The following is a 13,170-nucleotide window of genomic DNA, read 5'->3' as shown; positions in this document are numbered from 1 at the left end:
GTGGTGATATTGTGTGGTGGTGGTGATATTGTGTGGTGGTGGTGATATTGTGTGGTGGTGATATTGTGTGGTGGTGATATTGTGTGGTGGTGGTGATATTGTGTTGTGGTGATATTGTGTTGTGGTGGTGATATTGTGTGGTGGTGGTGATATTGTGTGGTGGTGGTGATATTGTGTGGTGGTGTTGATATTGTGTGGTGGTGGTGATATTGTGTGGTGGTGGTGATATTGTGTTGTGGTGGTGATATTGTGTGGTGGTGGTGATATTGTGTGGTGGTGGTGATATTGTGTTGTGGTGGTGATATTGTGTGGTGGTGGTGATATTGTGTGGTGGTGGTGATATTGTGTGGTGGTGGTGATATTGTGTTGTGGTGGTGATATTGTGTGGTGGTGGTGATATTGTGTGGTGGTGGTGATATTGTGTGGTGGTGGTGATATTGTGTGGTGGTGATATTGTGTGGTGGTGATGATATTGTGTGGTGGTGGTGATATTGTGTGGTGGTGATATTGTGTGGTGGTGATATTGTGTGGTGGTGGTGATATTGTGTGGTGGTGGTGATATTGTGTGGTGGTGATATTGTGTGGTGGTGGTGATATTGTGTGGTGGTGGTGATATTGTGTTGTGGTGGTGATATTGTGTGGTGGTGATATTGTGTGGTGGTGGTGATATTGTGTGGTGATGATATTGTGTTGTGGTGATATTGTGTGGTAGTGGTGATATTGTGTGGTGGTGGTGATATTGTGTTGTGGTGATATTGTGTGGTGGTGGTGATATTGTGTGGTGGTGATATTGTGTGGTGTTGTTGGCCTGTTGCAGGTTGTTCGGGGGCTCTGGCCAGGGAGCTGTCCAAGGCTTACCCCTCCTCCTCTGTCACTGTGCTGGACCTTCCTACAGTCATCCAGACAGCCAGACAGCACTTCTCTGAACAGGACGACACCATCGTGTTTCAGGAGGGTGAGCATCGTTAACCATCCTAACCTCAACACCTCAGATGATCAGTCTGTATAAATGATGTTGTTTTGTAGGAGACTTCTTTGATGGAGACATCCCTCCAGCTGATCTGTATATCTTGGCCAGAATCCTCCATGACTGGAAGGAAGAGAAATGTGTTCAGCTGCTGAAAAAGATCCATGCATGTTGTCAACCAGGTGAGTGTTTTATGTTGTCAACCAGGTGAGTGTTTTATGTTGTCAACCAGGTGAGTGTTTCATAATGTCAACCAGGTGAGTTCCATGTTCAAATCAAATCAAATTCAGATCAAATTGTATTGGTCACATACACATGGTTAGCAGATGTTAATGTGAGTGTAGTGAAATGCTTGTGCTTCTGGTTCCGACAGCGCAGTAATATCTAACAACAATTCCCCAACAACTACATAATACACAAATCTAAAAGGTGGGAATGAGTATATGTACATATAAATATATGGATGAGCGATGGCCGAGAGGCATAGGCAAGGTACCAACTAGATGGTATAAAAAACAGTATATACATATGAAATGAGTAATGTAAGATATGTAAACATTATTAAAGTGGTATTATTTAAAGTGGCTAGGGATACATTTATTAAGGGGATCGTTATGACAACAGCCAGTGAAAGTGCAGGGCGCCAAATTCAAAACAACAGAAATCTCATAATTAAAATTCCTTAAACATACAAGTATTTCACACCATTTTAAAGATAACCTTGTTGTTAATCCCACCACAGTGTCCGATTTCAAAAAGGCTTTACGACGAAAGCACACCAAACGATTATGTTAGGTCAGTACCTAGTCACAGAAAAACTCTGCCATTTTTCCAGCCAAAGAGAGGAGTCACAAAAAGCAGAAATAGAGATACAATTAATCACTAACCTTTGATGATCTTCATCAGAAGACACTCATAGGACTTCATGTTACACAATACATGTATGTACTGTTCGATAAAGTGCATATTTACATCCAAAAATCTCAGTTTACATTGGCGCGTTACGTTCAGTATTGTTGCTTCCAAAACATCCGGTGATTTTGCAGAGAGCCACATCAATTTACAGAAATAGTCATCATAAACTTTTATATAAGATACAAGTGTTATGCACAGAATTAGAGATATACTTCTCCTTAACTTCTCTAGGGTATGTGGGACGGTAGCGTCCCACCTCGTCAACAGCCAGTGAAACTGCAGGGCGCCAAATTCAAAACAACAGAAATCCCATAATTTAAATTCCTCAAACATACAAGTATTTTACACCATTTTAAAGATAGACTTGTTGTAAATCCAGCCAAAGTGTCCGATTTCAAAAAGGTTTTACGACGAAAGCACACCAAACGATTATGTTAGGTATGAGCCAAGTCACAGAAAAAGACAGCCATTTTTCAGCCAAAGAAAGGAATAACAAAAAGCAGAAATAGAGATAAAATTAATCACTAACATATTTATATCCAAAAATCTGAGTTTAGGCGGGACGCTACTGTCTCACTTGGCAAAAAGCCTGAGAAAATGCAGAGCGCCAAATTCAAATGAATTACTATAAAAATCTAACTTTCATTAAATCACACATGAAAGATACCAAATTAAAGCTACATGTTGTGAATGTTGTGAATCCAGCCAACATGTCAGAATTCAAATAGGCTTTTCGGCGAAAGCAAACAATGCTATTATCTGAGGATAGCAACAGATTAAACAAAGAGAGAGAAGCATATTTCAACCCTGCAGGCCCGACACAAAATGCAGAAATAAAAATATAATTCATGCCTTACCTTTGACGAGCTTCTGTTGTTGGCACTCCAATATGTCCCATAAACATCACAAATGGTCCTTTTGTTCGATTAATTCTGTCGATATATATCCAAAATGTCAATTTATTTGGCGTGTTTGATCCAGAAAAACACCGGTTCCAACTTGTGCAACGTGACTACAAAATATCTCAGAAGTTACCTGTAAACTTTGTCAAAACATTTCAAACTACTTTTGTAATACAACTTTAGGTATTTTTTAACGTAAATAATCGCTAAAATTGAAGACGGGATGATCTGTGTTCAATACAGGATTAAAACAAACTGTAGATAGCTTTCTGGTCATGCGCCTCTATCTAACAGGACACTTCAAGTGACCCTCGTTCTGGATGGCCGTACTTCTTCATTACACAAAGGAAAAAACCTCAACCAATTTCTAAAGACTGTTGACATCCAGTGGAAGCGGTAGGAACTGCAAGAAGGTCCCTTACCATTTTGCAAATTCTTAATTGCGAACATTATCTCTTCCTCGGTAATAGGGGCATTAAGGAGAGACCTCTGTTCTCCGGAGATAGTAGGGAGCTCAATCTTAGATAAGAAGTTCTCCGTTAATTTGGGTGCATCATTTGTCAGTTCTGAGGCATAAAGATTTGTATAACATTTCTTAAATGAGTCATTTATCAATTTATTTTCATATAAATGATTGCCATCAGAATCAATAATAGTAGCAATTGACTGTGAGTCAGCTCTCTTTTTAGCTAGGTACGCCAAATACTTTCCTGGTTTATCTCCATGTTCATAAAGCTTTTGCCTGACAAACCTAATTTTCTTTTCAGCGTCCTGTGTTAGGAGAGAGTCCAACGTTGATCTAAGGACTGATATTTCCTTTAATAGGGCAGGAGTGGGAGTTTTAATGTAGTCTTTCTCTTTAGTTCCTAATTCACCCTCTAACATCTTTTGCTTTTCACGCTTTTTCTGCCTCTTCGTGGCTGTGTATGACATAATCAGACACCTGGCATACACTTTACAGGTTTCCCAAAGGAGCGAGGGGTTATCTGTTGATTGAGAGTTGATAGAGAAAAATGCTTTAAACTCTGTAATAAAATATGATGTGAATGTATGGTCTTTAAGGATGGTTGTATTCAACCTCCAATGTCTTGCCAGATTGGATGCCCCATTGAGTTTTATGTCCAGGATCACCTCCGCATGATCAGATATGACTATGCTTCCTATCCTAGCGGATAAAACAGACTGCAAAGACGTCCTGGGCACAAAAAAGTAATCTATTCTAGTCTGACATCCATGAGGTGCAGAGAAAAAAGTGAACTCTCTTTTGGAGGGATGAAAGGTTCTCCAGACATCAACATACCCCAGATCATCACAAATAGCTTTAGGGGACCTAGCTTGAGGAGAGAGGGAAGCTATACCGCTGGGAAACTTGTCAATAAGGGGGTTCAACAAACAATTGAAATCTCCTCCAACCACTGCAGTGTCTGAGTTTAATTCTGAAAAGTCTAGAAATACCTAAGTGAGGAAATCAGGGGGGTTGGCAGGGGGAAGTAAATATTTATTATGGAAATGTTCTGCCCTTGTAAAGTACCATTAATTATAACAAAACAACCAAATGTATCTTTCACACAATTCAACACCTTAAGTGGTAGGTTCTTTTTCATAAGATTTGCTACACCTCTACTTCTGGATGTAAATGATGAGAAAAACACTTGACCAAACCCCTCTTGTTGTAATTTCAGATGCTTCTTATCATCCAAATTATTTTCTTGCAACAGAGCAATATCAATATTTTCTTTTTTCAAAAAAGACAACCTTCTTCCTTTTAATGGGGTTATGGATCCCTCTAATGTTCCATGTACATACACGCAGTCTGTTACCTGCCATTGCACTTTGACCAACCAATATCCAGACTGAATCCTACTGTAAACAAGGGGTGGTACCTTTTCCCATGTGTTGAACTCTCCTCAATCTCACCGAGCATAAACAAACGATATGAACCCTGAACCCGAACTATACTAAACCCAAAAATGTAACATTCAAAGATCAAAAGGGGGGTTTTCCCACTAGCTAACATGCAGGGGATTTCAACTCTCCAATGTAGACTCTTAAGTCCGCAAAGCCACTATAACCTTGTCCTTTTTTATATGGAAATGAAAATCAACAGAAGAAGATTGAGGCTCTTCCACCTAAAACCAAGCCTGGGCACCAATATAGATTCACACAAATCTCAGTCTGAGCTATAGTGGCAGTTAATTTAGCGAGAAAAATAATAAAGATACGAATATTACTGAACAGGAGCACTTGAGAACTCACACCACTGCTTCATGATCAGATTCAAATAAAAAAGTTATCCAACGCTGCGGAGGTGCAGCTTACAGTTATTTACCCGAGAGAGTCAATAAACGCAGCAGCCTCTTCAGGTGTGTAGAGTTTTTTAGGCGATCCGTTGACCATAATCTTCAATGTGGCCGGGTACAGCAGCGCATAGTCCATCTTCATTCTCTTGAGTCGAGCCTTCACCTCATCAAACGCTTTGCGTCTTCATACAACCGGTGTGGAATAATCATTGAAGAATAAGACCCTTGGACCTTTACGTTGACTACCGTCAGAACCGATGCTTCTGGCCGCATCCATGATGCGCTGCTTTTCGGTGAAGTTGTGGAACTTTATAACCACTGGCGGTGGGCGCTGGTTGGGACCAGGTATCGGTGCTTGAGAGCCTCTCACTGACCACGTTTGTAATACCTACATGTTTCAAGCAGACCCCCATAGTCCCTGTGCCCAAGGAAGCGAAGGTAACCTTCCTAAATGATTACCTCCCCATAGCACTCACGTCGGTAGCCATGAAATGCTTTGAAAGGCTGGTCATGGCTCACATCATCAGTATCCTTCCGGGTACCCAATTTGCATAGAGATCCACAGATGACGCCATCTCAATCACACTCCACACTGCCCTTTCCCACCTGGACAAAAGGAACATCTATGTGAGAATGCTGTTAATTGACTACAGCAGACATTTCTCCAGCCAAAGAGAGGATTCATAAAAAGCAGAAATATAGATAAAATGAATCACTAACCTGACACTCATAGGACTTCATGTTACACAATACATGTATGTTTTGTTCGGTAAAGTTCATATTTATATCCAAAAATCTGAGTTTACATTGGCGCCTTACGTTCAGAAGTCACAAAACATCCTTTGATTTTGCAGAGAGCCACATCAATTTACAGAAATACTCATAATAAACATTGCTAAAAGATACAACTGTTATGCATGGAATTTTAGATGCACTTCTCCTTAATGCAACCGCTGTGTCAGATTTCCAAAAAGCTTTACGAAAAAAGCAAACCATGCAATAATCTGAGTCGGCGCTCAGAGCCCAATCAAGACACAAATATAGCCACCATATTATGCAGTCAACAGAAGTCAGAAGTAACAATATAAACATTCACTTACCTTTGATGATCTTCATCAGAATGCACTCCCAGGAATCCCAGTTCCACAATAAATGTTTGTTTTGTTCAATAATGTCCATAATTTATGTCCAAATTCCTCCTTGTTGTTCTAGCGTTCAGTACACTTTCCAAACTCATGACCCGCGGGCAGGTCCAGCGGAAAGTACGGACAAAAAGTAAAAAAAGTTATATTACAGTCCGTAAAAACATGACAAACGAAATATTGAATCAATCTTTATGATGTTTTTAACATAATTCTTCAATAATGTTCCAACCGGAGTATTCCTGTGTCTTCAGAATTGCGATGGAACAGAGCTCGCTTTCACGTGAACGCGCATGGTCAGAGCATGTTCAGGTCATGGCAGACCTGACTCATTCCTCTCTCCTTCGGCCCACTAAACAGTAGAGGCATCAGACAAGGTTCTAACGACTGTTGACATCTAGTGGAAGCCTTAGGAAGTGCAACATTACCAATATCCCACTGTATTTTCAATAGGAGCTGAGTTGAAAATCGACCAACCTCAGATGTCTCACTTCCTGGTTGGATTTTTTTCTCAGGTTTTTGCCTGCCTGATGAGTTCTGTTATACTCACATACATCATTCAAACAGTTTTAGAAACTTCAGAGTGTTTTCTATTGAAATCTATTAATAATATGCATATTCTAGCTTTTATGGCTTTGTAGCAGGCCGTTTACTCTGGGCATGCTTTTCATCCGGGCGTGAAAATACTGCCCCCTACCTCAAAGAAGTTAACAGCTTCTACCCCCAAGCCATAAGACTGCTGAACAATGAATCAAATGGCCACCGGACTATTTACATTGACATCCCCCCAACCCCATTTGTTTTTTACACTGCTACTACGCTGTTTATTATCTATGTATAGTCACTTCACCCCTACCTACATGTACAAATGACCTACACTAACCTGTACCCCCACACATTGACTCGGTAGTGGTACCCCTGTATATACCCTCGTTATTGTCATTTTTGTTTATTTGGTAAATATTTTCTTAACTCTTTCTTGAACTGCACTGTTGGTTAAGGGCTTGTAAGTAAGCATTTCACGGTAAGGTCTACACATGTTGTATTCGGCGCATGTGACTAATAAAGTTTGATTTGATAAAGTTTGATTTGAATCTGCTTCACCCCAGGTGATGGGGCGGAGGGTAGATTAGTTTCTTTATACAAGTCAATTTGAGCATTCAAAGAACCTGAAGTAAACATCCAATAATTAACTGCAATTAAGGATCCACCTACGAAAATGACTTAATTTCCTAAAGGGGACAAAGCGGAGATTCACATCAGACCTCAGATTCACATCAGATATCAGTATGCTCCCAATTGTGCATGAGATGGGGGAGGCACCAAGGTGAGATGTCTCTCTCTCCCTCTCCCTCTCTCTCTCTCTCTCTCTCTCTCTCAATTGACATGGCAAGTTCATTATTACTTACATTGTCAAAGTATACATATCGGAAAATAAAAATCAAATATATATGTATATATATACAAAATATATATATATTTATATATAAATAAATGGTGGGACCAACAGCAATAATAATAGTAGTAGTGGACATGGGATTACCATTAACAACAACTACAACAACAATATTAATCAGAACAACAATACATTAAATCAATGGTAGTAGACCAGTGTCAACATGACTGAGAAGACATATGACCTGGTATGAAAGACAAAACAAAACGGGAAATATTATCAACATTACTTTGCACTTTTCACTGGCTGTCCCTCAGGTTGTGGCAGGAAGACACATATTTGGCTGACAAAACTGCACATTTTGGCTTTTCACCCAATAAATATTAGATTTTTTCTTCATCTTTTATAGTTTCAAATTCTTTGTATTGAATTATAATTTTGGGAAAGAAATATTCTCTTAGGTCTGAGTATTTGTCACAGTGTAATAGGAAATGCAGCTCTGTCTCTACCTCTCCCCTGGAGCAGAGTGAGCACAGCCTGTCCTCTCTGGGCAGCCAGGTTTGTCTGTGACGACCGGTCTCTATAGCCAGACTGTGCTCACTGAGTCTGTACCTAGTCAATGTTTTCCATCAGTCACAGTGGTCAGATAGTCTGCCACCATGTACTGTCTGTTTAGAGCCAAATAGCATTGAAGTTTACTTTGATTTTTTGTGGTGTCTTTCCAATAGGTGATATATTTTTCTTTTGGTTTTGTGATGATTTGGTTGGGCCAGATTTTCTGAGGGCTGTCCTGAGGCTCTATGGGGTTGGTTTGGGTTGGTGAACTGAGCCTCAGAACCAGCTGGCTGAGGGGACTCTTTTCTTGTTTCATCTCTTGACATTGTAGAGCTCTCTCTCTCTCTCTATAGGTGGTGGGGTTCTGTTGGTGGAGGCTCTACTGTTTGAGAACCGTCGAGGTCCAGTGATGGCTCAGATCTTCTCCCTCAACATGTTGGTCCAGACGGAGGGGAAGGAGCATCCTCCCTCTCAGTACTCTAACATGCTCTCCTTCGCTGGCTTCCACAACGTCCAGGTCTGTCGGACAGGGAAGTCCTACGATGCCATCCTGGCCATCAAATGAACCTGTCAGGCTGTTTAGACCATGAAATCTCTATGGTTTAGACCATGAAATCTCTATGGTTCAGACTGGATATCTTAGGAAGTATCTATCTTGTGTGAAGCCTCCATGTTAGCAGTCTGTCTGCATGAACCTCACCCTTCAGATGCAGCGGACCCGATAGTCTCCTGGTGACTCTGTTATTGGCTTGCTAAGATGACATCACAGTGTTTTTGGCTTGCTAAGATGACATCACAGTGTTATTGTTTTTACTCTTTTTTTCAGGGTCATGTCTTCTCCCTCAAATGCAAATATTTTGTTTTTCCGTGCATATAGTCTGTATATTATCTGAGATGTTATGGCATAGTGATGTTATTCTGACTTCAAAGACGAGTAAAAATGTGGGCATAACTGTAAACGTACATTTTAAACTTGGTAATGTTATACCTGTTAGTAATTTCCAATTAAAGGAGTTTCCTCAGCAACAACCCATCGTACAGTTATGTTTCTACAGGATACAGTGAGTACACTGGTACCAGATGTCTGGTCCACACACTAGACACAGACGTCAGTTCAATGTCTATTCCACGTTGGTTCAACGTCATGTTGTTGAAACAACGTTGATTCAACCAGGGTGTGGCCTGTGGGCCGTCTTTGTTGTTACTATCTTAACAGCTCTCCTGCTCTATCTAGTGTCACATCTGTGCATCGATTCCTGAAGAACAATTATTTAAGTAAGTTGCTGTTGAATGTCCAGGGAAAAGAGAAGGCATTTTTGCAAGTTAAGACGGATATTTTTTGGGGCCCATTTCTAACCCCTTTTTCTTGTGTTGGCACAAAACTGCCTCCATACTTCCATTGATTTTTTAAAACCAGTGACACTTGTGGGGGTCGTAGTGAGAGTCTCGTGTTCATGAGAGTTTGTTGGCCAAACCGTTCGGACGCTACAGCCATATTCGTGAGAAGACCGATTTGTGATGTCTCATGCTCTGACCAACACAGCTGTAGCTCGGCCGCCTTCCACAGCAGATGTGGAAGGCTGCTATAGACGGATGCGGTGGATTGAGACACAGCCTATGCAAAAAAAACATCTCTCTAGCTTAAAACTGACAGATTTTTATGCTAATTTTTTCATTCTGTTAATTAGATTGATGCACCAGTGCGTCAATAGACCCCAGGGGGGTTTAAAGGTAATGTTGCAAGTACAATTTGCCCCAAAAAATAGAATATACATCACAAAAAACGTAAAAAGTTCATTTTCCCCCCAGGTTGCTTGAGAAAAATGTGTGAAGCATGTGCGCTAGTAAGCAACACCCCCCCAAGTGTGTGATTCAGCCTGTGACGTTCGTTCAGGTGAAGACTGGAGCTGACGAGGGACAACATCCCCGGGATGCAGCCTGTGACGTTCGTTCAGGTGAAGACTCTGGAGCTGACGAGGGACAACATCCCTGTGATTCAGCCTGTGACGTTCGTTCAGGTGAAGACTCTGGAGCTGATGGGGACAACATCCCTGGGATGCAGCCTGTACCCAATTTTCATACTTGAGTAAAAGTAAAGATAACATAATATAAAATGACTCAAGTGAAATTCACCCAGTAAAATACTACTTGAGTAAAAGTAGAAGTATTTGGTTTTAAATACACTTAAGTATAAAAGTAAAACTATCAATGCAACTCCCAGGTCTGGGACGTTCTACCTGTCCCAGACCTGCTGTTTTCAACTCTCTAGAGACAGCAGGAGCAGTAGAAATACTCTTAATGATTGGCTATGAAAAGCCAACTGAAATTTTCTCCTGAGGTGCTGACCTGTTGCACCCTCGACAACCACTGTGATTATTATTATTTGACCCTGCTGGTCATCTATGAACATTTGAACATCTTGGCCATGTTCTGTTATAATCTCCACCCAGCACAGCAAGAAGAGGACTGGCCACCCCTCATAGCCTGGCTCCTCTTTAGGTATCTTCCTAGGTTCTGGCCTTTCTAGGGAGTTTTTCTGAGCCATTCCAGGATCTGAGACCAGACCGAATCCAGAACAAACAGCCGGTTTGCCCCCCCAAGGCTGTGCCTTGCGAACCAGCTCTGGTGTAATAGTGGAGACTACAGGCAGCTCTGGTGTTATAGTAGAGACTACAGGCAGCTCTGGTGTTATAGTAGAGACTACATGCAGCCCCTGGTGTTATAGTGGAGACTACATGCAGCCTCTGGTGTTATAGTGGAGACTACATGCAGCTCTGGTGTTATAGTAGAGACTACAGACAGCTCTGGTGTTATAGTAGAGACTACAGGCAGCTCTGGTGTTATAGTGGAGACTGCAGGCAGCTCTGGTGTTATAGTGGAGACTACAGGCAGCTCTGGTGTTATAGTAGAGACTACAAGCAGCTCTGGTATTGTAGTAGAGACTACAGGCAGCTCTTGAGTTTCAAGTTAGGGAAAGCTTACAATGTATCCTACCATTTTAACCAATCTGTGTGAAAGTTATGATTATTTTTACATGTGCATTTTCATGGAACAATTTAATTTCAATAATAACATATTTTTTTCTCAAAATCATTGTCACGTGGTTAATCATAAAAATCTGAAGTAAAATTATGAAAATCTAAAAGTTTAAGTGAAACTAATGCGAGAGCCTCGGTGTATGGACACAGTGATACAATATTTTGGGGGAATAAAATGCATAAATCTTTGTGCTCTATTACAAAATATTTGATTGCAATTTTTTTTTTTTACTTTGAAGCCTCGTTTTTGCTTTCAGAACAATTATTTTTGATTGAAAATAAAAAAGTTTTGCTCCCAACAAAAAGACATCCATTTGTTGTAAGTTGGGGAGGAGCTAATAGCTGAACAATAGACTATTCAACCTTTACTAAAGAATAGTCTAATAGCTGAACAATAGACTATTCAACCTTTACTAAAGAATAGTCTAATAGCTGAACAATAGACTATTCAACCTTTACTAAAGAATAGTCGAATAGCTGAACAATAGACTATTCAACCTTTACTAAAGAATAGTCTAATAGCTGAACAATAGACTATTCAACCTTTACTAAAGAATAGTCTAATAGCTGAACAATAGACTATTCAACCTTTACTAAAGAATAGTCTAATAGCTGAACAATAGACTATTCAACCTTTACTAAAGAATAGTCTAATAGCTGAACAATAGACTATTCAACCTTTACTAAAGAATAGTCTAATAGCTGAACAATAGACTATTCAACCTTTACTAAAGAATAGTCTAATAGCTGAACAATAGACTATTCAACCTTTACTAAAGAATAGTCTAATAGCTGAACAATAGACTATTCAACCTTTACTAAAGAATAGTCTAATAGCTGAACAATAGACTATTCAACCTTTACTAAAGAATAGTCTAATAGCTGAACAATAGACTATTCAACCTTTACTAAAGAATAGTCTAATAGCTGAACAATAGACTATTCAACCTTTACTAAAGAATAGTCTAATAGCTGAACAATAGACTATTCAACCTTTACTAAAGAATAGTCTAATAGCTGAACAATAGACTATTCAACCTTTACTAAAGAATAGTCTAATAGCTGAACAATAGACTATTCAACCTTTACTAAAGAATAGTCTAATAGCTGAACAATAGACTATTCAACCTTTACTAAAGAATAGTCTAATAGCTGAACAATAGACTATTCAACCTTTACTAAAGAATAGTCTAATAGCTGAACAATAGACTATTCAACCTTTACTAAAGAATAGTCTAATAGCTGAACAATAGACTATTCAACCTTTACTAAAGAATAGTCTAATAGCTGAACAATAGACTATTCAACCTTTACTAAAGAATAGTCTAATAGCTGAACAATAGACTATTCAACCTTTACTAAAGAATAGTCTAATAGCTGAACAATAGACTATTCAACCTTTACTAAAGAATAGTCTAATAGCTGAACAATAGACTATTCAACCTTTACTAAAGAATAGTCTAATAGCTGAACAATAGACTATTCAACCTTTACTAAAGAATAGTCTAATAGCTGAACAATAGACTATTCAACCTTTACTAAAGAATAGTCTAATAGCTGAACAATAGACTATTCAACCTTTACTAAAGAATAGTCTAATAGCTGAACAATAGACTATTCAACCTTTACTAAAGAATAGTCTAATAGCTGAACAATAGACTATTCAACCTTTACTAAAGAATAGTCTAATAGCTGAACAATAGACTATTCAACCTTTACTAAAGAATAGTCTAATAGCTGAACAATAGACTATTCAACCTTTACTAAAGAATAGTCTAATAGCTGAACAATAGACTATTCAACCTTTACTAAAGAATAGTCTAATAGCTGAACAATAGACTATTCAACCTTTACTAAAGAATAGTCTAATAGCTGAACAATAGACTATTCAACCTTTACTAAAGAATAGTCTAATAGCTGAACAATAGACTATTCAACCTTTACTAAAGAATAGT

At 39.3% G+C, this 13,170-nt stretch overlaps 1 protein-coding gene across 4 annotated transcripts in view; it reads left to right on the top strand.

The window, feature by feature from the left end:
- The window catches only part of asmt2 (acetylserotonin O-methyltransferase 2), a 52,633-nt gene extending 43,427 nt beyond the window's left edge, over positions 1-9,206 (top strand). For 3 of the 4 annotated variants that reach the window (XM_071382446.1, XM_071382445.1, XM_071382447.1), the window contains 3 exons: positions 818-955; positions 1,027-1,149; positions 8,531-9,206. In XM_071382446.1, the coding sequence (XP_071238547.1) occupies positions 818-955; positions 1,027-1,149; positions 8,531-8,742 (473 nt within the window). In that variant the 3' untranslated portion in view covers positions 8,743-9,206. The remainder of the gene's footprint in view (positions 1-817; positions 956-1,026; positions 1,150-8,530) is intronic. The other variant, XM_071382448.1, reaches the window with a different exon arrangement.
- The last annotated feature ends 3,964 nt before the right edge of the window (positions 9,207-13,170 follow it).

Source organism: Salvelinus alpinus, chromosome 34 (genome assembly GCF_045679555.1).
Source record: "Salvelinus alpinus chromosome 34, SLU_Salpinus.1, whole genome shotgun sequence".
In the NCBI taxonomy this organism is placed as follows: Eukaryota; Metazoa; Chordata; class Actinopteri; order Salmoniformes; family Salmonidae; genus Salvelinus; species Salvelinus alpinus.
Note: the sequence above shows the minus strand (reverse complement) of the source record. Positions and strands in the feature narration are given on the sequence as shown.